The sequence below is a fragment of the Coturnix japonica genome, chromosome 1 (genome assembly GCF_001577835.2).
Source record: "Coturnix japonica isolate 7356 chromosome 1, Coturnix japonica 2.1, whole genome shotgun sequence".
Classification (NCBI taxonomy): Eukaryota; Metazoa; Chordata; class Aves; order Galliformes; family Phasianidae; genus Coturnix; species Coturnix japonica.
In genome coordinates, this window is record NC_029516.1 from 175,416,333 (window position 1) to 175,426,898 (window position 10,566).

The 10,566-nt window shown below is 53.5% G+C and overlaps 2 protein-coding genes and 1 long non-coding RNA gene across 5 annotated transcripts in view; 2 read left to right on the top strand and 1 right to left on the bottom strand.

The window, feature by feature from the left end:
• LIPT2 (lipoyl(octanoyl) transferase 2) overlaps positions 1 to 2,531 on the top strand; it is an 8,132-nt gene extending 5,601 nt beyond the window's left edge. The window contains exon 2 of the mRNA XM_015852629.2: positions 1,951 to 2,531. Coding sequence (XP_015708115.1) covers positions 1,951 to 2,183 — 233 coding nt within the window. The 3' untranslated portion in view covers positions 2,184 to 2,531. The remainder of the gene's footprint in view (positions 1 to 1,950) is intronic.
• Positions 2,532 to 2,966: 435 nt separating this feature from the next.
• Positions 2,967 to 5,265, top strand: KCNE3 (potassium voltage-gated channel subfamily E regulatory subunit 3). 3 transcript variants are annotated; one of them, XM_015852673.2, is made up of 2 exons: positions 2,967 to 3,690; positions 4,601 to 5,265. In XM_015852673.2, exons 1-2 carry the CDS (start codon positions 3,639 to 3,641, stop codon positions 4,924 to 4,926), a joined length of 378 nt encoding a protein of 125 aa, XP_015708159.1. In that variant the 5' UTR covers positions 2,967 to 3,638; the 3' UTR covers positions 4,927 to 5,265. The 3 variants fall into 3 exon arrangements, with proteins under 3 accessions (XP_015708159.1, XP_032298213.1, XP_015708158.1); XM_032442322.1 differs by having other exon boundaries at positions 3,315 to 3,690; positions 4,629 to 5,265; XM_015852672.2 differs by lacking the exon at positions 2,967 to 3,690 and adding an exon at positions 3,763 to 3,837 and having other exon boundaries at positions 4,629 to 5,265.
• A 1,148-nt stretch (positions 5,266 to 6,413) lies between these two features.
• On the bottom strand, positions 6,414 to 10,551 carry LOC107308649. The gene is made up of 3 exons (XR_001552869.2): positions 9,437 to 10,551; positions 8,756 to 9,039; positions 6,414 to 7,072 (listed from the first exon to the last, which is right to left on the bottom strand). It is a non-coding gene; the product is annotated as an uncharacterized LOC107308649 (long non-coding RNA).
• Between the last annotated feature and the right edge of the window lie 15 nt (positions 10,552 to 10,566).

Genomic DNA, 10,566 nt, shown 5'->3' on the forward strand with positions numbered 1-10,566 from the left:
GGAATTCTCTGTGGTTGGGGGTGTGGTCTGTGTTTGTTATTGGTGGGCGTGTTTTGGTGGTGAATGTGGATGGTATGGAGGTTGGTTTGTTGGAGCTTGGCAGAGGTTGTTGTGTATGTTTGCAATGGATGGGTTGTGGATATGCCTCATTGCGTCGGGGGTGAGTCATGCATGGTATAAGGGTTGGATGGGGGATGCATTATGGTGAGTGCTGTGCTAACAAGGGGTTCTTGCACGGGGAGTTTTTCTTGGAGGCGGATGAGGGTGGGTGGAAGTTTTTTGCAAAAGTTTATGAATGTGTGCAGTAGTGGCTTTCTGGTTGCATTAAGCTTCAAGGGTTGATTTTTGCCGGGTACATGCATGGGTGGTAGGGGAGATGCATAGCAGTGTGTGCACCAGGGGTCTTGCAGTGGAGGGGAGAGGTCGGTGGGTTGCAAAGGGTGTGTGTGCAATGTGGGGGTGCACTCAGTGCATGCATGGTGAGGGGGGATGCATAGGGGTGTGTGCACCAGGGGTCTTGCATGGGGGGAGGTGCGGTGGGTTGTGAAAGGCTGTGTGTGCAATGTGGGGTGCCACTGATCGAGCTGCAGCATTGGTGAGGGGGGGATGCATAGGTCGTATGTGTGCACCAGGGTCTTGCACGGGGTTTTGGGGGGGTTGCAAAGGGTGTGTGTGTAGCAATGTTTGAGGGTTGGGTGCACTCGGTGCATGCATGGTGAGGGGGGATGCAAAGCAGTGTGTGCACCGGGGGTCCTGCACGGGGGGGGAATGTGCACGGGGTTCAGGGGAGTGGGTGGGTTACAAAGGGTGTGTGTGCAGTGTGGGGGTGCACTCAGGGTACATGCACGGTGAGGGGGGGGGTGCATAGCAGTGCGTGCATTAGGGGTCTTGCAGTGGAGGGGGGAGGTGGGTGGGTTGCAAAGGATGTGTGTGCAATGTGGGTGTGCACAGAGGGTGCATGCACGGTAAGGGGGGGATGCATAGGGGTGTGTGCAACAGGGGTCTTGCACGGGGTTCGGGGGAGGTGGGTGGGTTGCAAAGGGTGTGTGTGCAATGTGGGGGTGCACTGAGGGTGCAGGCATGGTGAGGGGGGGGGATGCATAGGGGTGTGTGTACCTGGGGTTTTGCACTTGGCGGGTGCACATGCGTGGGGTTTTGGGGTGTGGGGTGTTGTAAAGGGTGTGTGTGCAACATGGGGGTGCACTGAGGGTGTATATGCACGGTGGGAATGGAGATGCATATGGGTGAGTGCAGCAGGGGTGTTGCATGGTGGGTGCATTGGGGGATGGATGTGCATGGGGTTTGGGCAGGTGGAGGGGTTGCAAAGGGTGTGTGTGCAACGTGGGGGTGCACGGAGGGTGCATGCATGGTGGGAAGGGGGGATGCATTGGGAGGTGTGCAGGGAGGGGGAGGGGATGCATAGTGTGGGGTTTGGGGGGCCAGAGGGTTTGCAAAAGGTGTGTGTGAAATGTGGGGGTGTAGTGAGGGTGCATGCATGGTGTGCAGGGGTGTGTGCACAAAGCAGGGTGATACACAAGGGTGTGTGCACAGGGGTCTTGCATGGGGAGGGGTGCAGTGGGGGATGGATGTGAATGGTGTTTGGGATGGGTGAGGGTGTTGCAAAGGGTGTGTTTGCAACTGGGGGGAATGCATAGGGGTGTGTGCACAAGGGGGATGCAATGGGAGAAGTCTGCATTGGAGGATGAGTTGAGTGAGGGGGTGTGCATGGGGGGGGGACATGCATTGGGGTGAATACACCAGGGGATGTGCACAGCAGTGGGGATGCAGCAGGATGGGGCATGCAGAGGTGGCCATGCACAATGGGTGCAGTATGTGCAGGGGGACATGCATGGGGGGGTGCATAAGGGGTGCAGCACTTGGGGGTGGATGACATAGGCAGGTGGATGCTGCCTTGGGGAGGGCCGTACTAATGGGTGCCTCATCCCTTAGGGGTGCACTGTGGGAACCACATCACGTCCCATGGGCTGGCACTGAACTGCTGCACTGACCTCTCCTGGTTCGAGCACATCGTGCCCTGTGGGCTGGAAGGGACGACGGCCACTTCACTAAGTCGCGAATTAGGCCGCCATGTCACCATTGAGGACATCCTTGAGCCTTTCCTTGAGTCCTTCCAGGAGGTCTTTGACTGCACTGTGGTGTTTTCTGAGGAGCCTAAGGACTGAGAAGGTGCAGGATGATGGAAAGAGTCACATCACGCCGGTGCTGGAGCACACAGATGGTGTGGGATGGTCCCCAGTGCCACGTCCTCACCACGCCACGTCTCAATGCTGGGATGCTGTGGAAGAAACAAGCCTTATTTAGGAGCAGGGGTTGGACCTGCAGAGCTCAGGTCGTGTCCTCAGTGAGCACTTTAGTGGTTTGAATTCCTCTCTCCTCACAAAGTGTGACATTGGAGCGAATGCTTTGGGGCAAGAAGGGAGAGGTGTTGCTTGGTGAAGTGTTTGTATCTCCTTGCTGCTGTGCAAAAAGTCAGCGTTGGTTTTATATAAAGAGAGTTGGTGGGAACGTTGGCTGCTGGTGCTTTGCTGTGTGCTTTGTGAATGCTGTCACTGTCCCCTGGGTTCATCTGGAACTGTGAGTGGGTTAAGAGGGACTAAAGGGGGACTAAAGGCCACCAGAGAACCTAAAGGCCAGCAAAAGGGAAATAAAGGTCAAAAAAGGGGGACTAAAGACCACCAAAGAGGAGCCAGAAGCCACCAGAGGGGGACAGTAGGCCACCAAAGAGGCACTAAAAGCCACCAAAAGGGGACTAAGGGCCACTAAAGAGGCTGAAGGGCACCAAAGAGTGACTAAAAGCCACCAAAGGGGAGGGGGGGATAAAAATCCACTTAAGAGGGACTAAAATCTACCAAAGGGGGGGGGGACTAAAGTCACCAGAAAGACTAAAAGCTACTAAAAAGGGACAGAAGGACAGCAGAGGGGGACTGAAGGCTACCAAAGGGGGACTAAAATCCACCAAAGGGGGGCTAAAGTCACCAGAGAGAGGCTAAAGGCCACCAATGGGGATCTAAAGGCCACCAATGGGGATCTAAAGGCTACTGGGGGGTCCGGTGGGGGGACTGAAGGCCACCACCAAGAGACTAAAAGCCACTAAAGAGGGGCTAAAGCCACCAAGATGATGCTGATACAGTGGGAAGGAGTGAGGAAAGGGACTGGGGTGCCAACAGGGTGTGGATATTATTCCATCTTCCAAGGCTGCTGTCCGGGTCAGAGCACCTATCCCAGAGCCCTGGTGGTCTGTGATATAATGATATTGTTGGGGCTGCAGTGGGGCAGGGAGGGTCCAAATGGGAAGGAATATCCCATTTCACTGCTCACTAAGGACAAGTGTGTCCCCAGCAGGCTCAGTGCCCACTGCATGGCTTGGGGACAGCGTGGACATCCGGAGGAGGGACAGGAAAGTGTGACCGGCAGCGTGCAATGAGGGAAAGGCAGGATCCACCCGGACAGCCCCATAAAAACCTCCTGTATCCGGGCTGAGGAGGTCACACAACGGGACCGCAGGCTTTGGGGACGTATTGGTAACCACCACCAGTGGGGTTGGGTGGCTTTGGCAGGTGGCTCTGCCCCGGGAAGGGGAGGAGGCTGCGGCACTCCCAACCTGGCTGGCGGCCGCGATGCTCCAGTCCCAGCTCAACCCAGCGGCCGTGAAGGCAGTGAGGGCACCCGGTGAGTGCAACCCTCTTCCCCTCCCCTCGCCCACCCCTATCCCAAATTGCACCCTATAAAGTGGGGTGCTGCACCCTGCTCTGCAGGTGGGAAACGCTGTTTTTTTGCTCCAGGTCCTCACCATTCTGGCTTCCCACTGATTAACAGGTGTGTGTAAAGAGAGTGGGAATCCAAGAATGAACCCTCCCCAAACCCTCAGCCTCTTTTTTCTCCTTGCTGCTTTTAGGGCATGCACTTTGCATTTGGGGAATGCTTTTTGGGGGAGCACAGGGTATAGGTTGGGGGTCCGGAGTGGTTCTGGAACCAATCTTGCCCATGTGGTTGGAGGTTATGGGGGTATTTGGGACAGTGACCCCTTGGAGGGGGTCCATGGGGGCATGTGAGGTTGGTGCCCCTCCTGCCAGGGCTCTTTGGGGTGAGTGGGGTCTGTGTGTGGCACAATAAGTTCTAGAGCTGTTATTTAGGATGCCTACCAGTTGGGGTGTGGTGGGACCCACCGGGTGGCCAAGGGACACTGGGATAACACTGACCCCAGTGGGGTCATTTGGAGCTGATGTTGTCAGGATGGAGAGCCCAGGGGGGATCTCTGGGGTCTGTTTCTGCATGGGAAGTGCCTGGCGGGGTTGTATCCGTCTGTCTGTCCATCAGAGGATGTCCGACAGTCATCTGTGCCTGAACACCAAGTGCTTCATCCGGGTTCTCTTAAAGTGCCTTCATTCAAAAAGAATTCAGTGCTCCTAATTGGATTTGGGGGGGATTTAATGAAGGGAGCAGTAAGGTGGGTGCCTTGGCTCTGCACTCTACCAATAGGGCTGGGGCTGCAGTTGTGTTTTTTTCTTCCATCAAACCATGCCCTATATGCCTTGAAGACACTTTAGGGGCTCATCCTCAGCCCCAACATCACCCCAAGGCTCACCTGACGCTTCCACCCCACACAGGCTTGGTGAGGAGATGGAGGAGGACAACAGGACGGAGCCGTGGCACCGCAGCCTCCAAGCAATGCTGGATGCTTTGAACCAAACCCTACACGGGGCCGTCCTCCACCCCAGAACCCCACACAACACCAGCACCCGCACCGGCCGGGACGACAACGCCTACCTGTACATCCTCTTCGTCATGACACTCTTTGCTGCCACCGTGGGCAGCCTCATCCTGGGCTACACCCGGTCCCGAAAGGTGGAGAAGCGCAGCGATCCGTACCACGTCTACATCAAGAACAGGGTCTCCATGATCTGAACCCGCTGCCTCCTGCAGAAAGAAACCCCGCGGTGCTGAGCCCTGGAGTGGGGCAGGAGCACCGGTGTCACCTGCGGGCAGGTCCTGGTGCCACGGAACCACTGAAGCTGGGGACGTGGGGGTGGTGGAGATGTCTGCTTTCCTGCTGTTCTCATGACTTACTGAGGCTGGCACGGGTTGTAAAGGAGGAAAATTCCCTGCTCAGAGCAGCCAGCATCACCTCCGAAGCACTCTCTGCGCTGCTTAGTGTGGGTTTTTCTGGGGCTAAAAGCTGTGATTTCAGAGCCAGGCTGAGCCCCGCTTCACTGGTGGGGAATTAAAGGAGGTGGTGGTTCTTGAGATGAGTTGAATCTGCTTCTTCTCTACCTGGTTCCAGGCTGGCCCAAAATCCACAGTTTGGGTTTCATAGCCTCATTCCATGGCTGTCAATGCTGTCAATGTTGGGTGGACACGGCCGGACCCTGGGGGCTGCAGAGATTTTCCTGCTTCCTTCCTGCATGGTGCTGCCAGCTGTAACTTTGCCCTTTTGTACCGCAGCTGCCAAATGGGAAGGGGAAGTGCTCAGGTCCTCCTGGGCTCTTTGGTTTTGTCCCTGCTACGAAAGCAGCTCGGTTGGGGTTTGGTTATGGGGTGGTCAGTGGTCAGGAGGATGAATAACCTTGTTCCTGCCCTTGAGATCAGGCTGTCTGCTGGGGACAGCACAGTGAGCTGGTCACAGTGTCCATCGTGGTCCCTGCGATGTCTTAATCTTCTCATCATGGCATAATTAATATCTGTAATTGCCCATGGAACATTCACCAAGACCTGAAAATCCCAAAACATGGGATGTGAGCGTTCTGGGGAGGGCTGGCAACCTTGGCACAATGGTGGCAGTGACTCACCCAGCAGATTTAGGATTTCCCTTCCTTTCAGCCATGCTCTGGGCATAGAAAGTAACACAGAGGTCTGGGGGGAGCCCTGGGGGTCCCTGTTTTGGGGTCCCTGTTTTGGGGTCAGCTGTGGTTTCTATGCCAGACAAGTGGTTCAAATGCCACTGTCATGCACAGCCCCTGGGAGGGGGCTCGGGAGGGTTTGTTGTGTTTGCATTGCAGTTACAACGTTGGGAAAAGCAAACAAAGCCGTTCTATGCAAATAAAACAGGGGACGCACAGTGGGCAGGGACAGCCAGAGAACATCCTCCTTCCCTCAGTGGGTTTGTGCTTCAGTTTTCTCCCTTTCTATGGCACTGATCCCCCTCTAGCACCCCGAGCATCCCCTGTGCTGGGGCTGGATGGGGTTCCCCATGATGGGATGGATGCCAAGGTGAATATCCCACCCATAACCCAGGAGATGTGGCCATCCTGATGGCACTCAGCACTTCTGGGAGATACTGGGGCTCCTTCACCCTGGCCCCTGCCATTAAATTCAAGTGAAGGCCCATTGCCTGCATGCAACAGAGCAACGCGGGTGCCCCCACCTTGGGGGACAGACTCCACCATGCTGGGTGACAAGGTTCCAGTGCCACCTGGTGGTAGTTGCTCATATCCCTATGGGTGTCTTCATGCACTGTGCTGGGCTCTGGGTGATGTTTGGAGGGGCACTGGAACATGGGGACAGATGGAAGACCCCCAGAATGGGTTTGATTCTGCTACCAGGGGCTAATTAAGGTGTCATCCTGCAGCTGAGCTGCTCCTCATTGAAGCCAGTGGGGTTTGCTCCTTGTGCTCAGCCCATCTCGGGTTTTAAGAGCACAGAGCTAAAGCAGCACCGTCCTTGGCTGAATCTCTAAATCAAAGCGTGCACATTGCAGCTGGCTGTGTTAGGATTTTAAACAATGCAGCCAGGGAAACACAGAACTCATGTGAGGCCGATTGATTCAGTCGTCGCTGTGTCATTTTGTTTGTTTTTTCAGCACACAGCAATGAATCACAGGCGAGACAACGGCTGTAACCACTTTGCCTGGGCCTTGGGAAAGGATTTGATAAAGCTGTGTGTATGGGAAGCTGAGGCTGACCTTGGTAATGCGGCTTGGATGCTTGATGTGCTCCCCCTGCAATGCAGCAGGGGTTCCACTGTGCTTTGCCCAGGTAACTTCTCCAGAGCCTCACTCTTGTCTCATAACACACCGTGATCCGTGGCAGATGCTGAAGCTCCAGGAGGCAGAATCCTATAGAAAGTGGGGTTTCAAGCAGTGATGTTAATTACTTACTACTGCCCAGCTTCCTCTGGAGCAAGATAGAAGAGGTGATGTGAGGTGCTGTGGGTGATTGTGGGAATGGGGTTTACCCTTCAGCTCAGAAGCCCTCAGTGACCCCAAACATCCATTTCTGGTGAATAACAGCTCATCTCACCCCAGCCGCAGCCTCTCTCACACCTACCAACAGTCAGATTCTTTAGATAAAGATGTGGCAGTCCCAAACTGGTACTGAAACCTGTCCTATTAATTAGCAGGTGAGCCCCCAGCAGGCAGAGCCCAGATTAGGGTGACATTGGACCCTCTCTATGTAGCACCGATAGCAAGATGCAGCCCCAGCTCTCTTTGCACCCTGCAGGTCTGTCTCCCCTTTCTCTGCTCCTTTTTGCCTTCTCCCCCCTCCTGCTGAGGATCTGGGGTCAATGCAGGTGTATGCACGTGCTGGTGATAAGCTGCACTGAACTTATCAAAAGTGCAATTGTAAAACCAACCATTGGGGCTGCGATCGTAGGTCAGGACAGTTCAGCTCAACTCCCATCCAGGTACCAAAGGAACTGCTCAGCATAGCACGCATATGGGCTATTAATACCTAGCAGGGAGGCTTAAAAATAACCAGGTCTGGCTTGGAAAGGACAAACTTTGATATATGAGGGGACTGGTGATCCAAGCCAACTTCCCTGGTGTGCTGAAGTTCCCTGCAGTGAAATCATAGTAAGGAGGCGGAGAGCTGGGACAGAGCCCCCCCCTAGAACTGAACTGGAGGCACCAGGAATTGTGTGGATGCTGGCTGTGGCTTTCATGCCTTGTGCTCCTCTGCTGTACCTGAGTCAGCAGAGCCTGAGTAAAATGCACTTTATGTGATAGGGCAAGACATCAGGGTGGGAGAAGGTGATGAGCCTGAGTTTCTCTTTGCTTGCTAACCCAAGGGTGCTGCCTTAGATATGTGCCCACAGGCAGAATTGGACCTGTGATGTGCTTTCAGGTTTGCAATGAGAAGCAGAAGAGCAGCTCCTGGCTTTTGCTTTGGGGTTTTCAAGCAGCTCTGAGTTGTACAGTTATGGTTGTTTAGGGGCATTCAGCTCTTCAGCAAAACAAAGTACACACTGTCCATGCAGGAGAGTGCAGGGTCAGGCTTCCCCCGGGCTAACATGAAGCACCAAGCCAAGACAGCCACCGGTTCCTGTTATCAATTGTCCCCTGTTGTGTCCTCCCTGTTCCCATTCTCTGTGCTCTGCCTGCCTTTTGGCTGCTTTATCAGCTTAAAAGTGGCATTCAGCTCCCAGAGGCACCTCACCAAGCAGCACAAAATCCCCTGACACGGGTGGTGTTACAGCCTGACTTTAAGGCTGCCTGGAAATATGGTACTCTGAGAGAGGCAAATAAAGCAATGGGAGCTGCTGTGCTCCCACCGGGTAAACCCAAGAGGCACAGCGTGTCCATGATCCATAAATAATAAAACAAAAGCTGTGCTGCAGAGCGAGGGCACGCAGAGTGCAGCTGGGTTCATCCTGCGTGACCCATCTCATTGCAGGAACTGGGAGAGGGGGGGGGGGTAGGAAACCAATGGGAAAGCTGTGGGAGGGAGCCCCAAGCCCTGTGCAGGGTATCTGGAACTAAATGCATGCAATTAAATTGCTATGGAAACACTGTGCCTACCCTGGTGCTGAGGCTCTCCGGCACAGGGCTAATCCTGTTTGTCACGGGTGAGGTTTTGCTCTGTGGTGCCAGGTCCCAGGGGATGTTATCACAACCATACAGATGGTTTTATCCTTCTGATGTGCAGTGACATCGTTGTGAGCTCAGCCATTCTTCTGCAGGAAAACACTGAGGGTGTTGCACAGGAGCAAAATCTGCACACCATTGTTTAGGGGGTACGAGGTTGAGATGCTGCAAACTCAGCCCTGGGGCATTCAGATGTACAAGGGGAATGCTCTTCCTCCCTGCAATGAAATCCCAAACAGAAGCCGAATGCAATTAGCAAGTCTCTATTAACCTACGTTATTTTGTCCACATTAAAAAGAAGTGCTCATTATGGGGGGGGGAGGTGTGTGTGAGGGTAAGGGGAGTTATCAACCTGGGGGGGGGGAAGGTGGAGGGTAAGGGGAGTTATCAACCATTACGTTATGCTACACAAGGATGCTGTGAGTTTCAAAGCAGCAGCACAGGGAGCAGTTCTGTCCTTGAAAGCAGAACAACACAGCACACACAGCCATATATATATGCACACATGCGTTCTGGCAAAGATGAAGTCATCCCTTCCAGCTGAGCACCACCACGGTCTGCCTGCAGGCTCTCACCATTCTATTCCATTATAGCAAGCCGTGTCCCATCACTCACCTCGTATATCTCTCTGGCCATGGGGCATTTTACTCAGTTTTTAAGCCCCAGAGTGTTTGATGCTGCTCCACATGTGGCACACTGTTGTCTGTGGATTGCTAGGAGAGAAGAAACATGCCTTAGTCCAGTATCAGCATCACAGTGGCTGCTTCTTCACTGTTCTCCCTTGGAACCAGCTAAGCACACACTGGGAAGGCAGATCACATTGACTTGGGATGCACCATGAGACCCCATGGAGAGCTTTCAACCCCTTTGTACTGCAGTTATTCCTATGAAAGAAAGCACAGGTGAAAGCTTTTATCTTCCATTTTATCTGCTCTTGGGGAGGAGCAGAGATAAAGTGATGGATTGGCAATTCCCTTATCTAATATCAGCGATGATGGTCGGATCCTGCTGTTAATTGCATGTAGGAAGGTGAGCACTGATAACACCGGGGTGTGAGCACAGCTGACACCGTCCTATGTGAAGGTATCGCATAGTAACAGCCTGCTTGCTCTGATAGCATAAAATCCTTCTTTGGAATAACCAAAAGCTCTCAGTAAACACATAAGAAAAAGAAAGAAGGCCAAGCTTAATTGTAACAGTCCCTCATATTGCCTTTCCAAAGAGCTCTTGTAAGAATTATCCCTGTTTGGCAGGCCTTAGAAAGGTATTTAATACGGGCATTGCCCTTTGTTTTTGGTGGGAAATGATGCTTTTAGAGGCTGGAGCTCCTGTTATGCTGAGCCTTGGGTCTCCCTTGCAAATAAAGCACAAGGGAGCAGAAAAGAGCAACAAAGGTATGAAGAGCAGCAGCTGTGCCTCATGCTGTCAGGTGCAAGTTCCCCCGAGGGTTTAAATTCCCTTATCAGCTATTGTGAGAGCTGGAAAAACATGCTGGCATCAGTCTGTCAGGGGCATTGTTTGGACTTGCCTGTTGGGCTTGAGATTACATCACGTTGCTACGGATGACACATCCTTCTATAGAGACACGTGAGAGAGACAGGAAAGAATGACACAAGGAAGTAGGTGGCATTGGGTCCAAAAGCCTGCAGGGTTGAAGCTGGAGCTGATGGGAAGCTTAGTACTGAGTGGTTTGCTCTGTGTTGTCCTTTTCAGCCTGGAGAAGAGAAGGTTGCGGGGTGACCTCA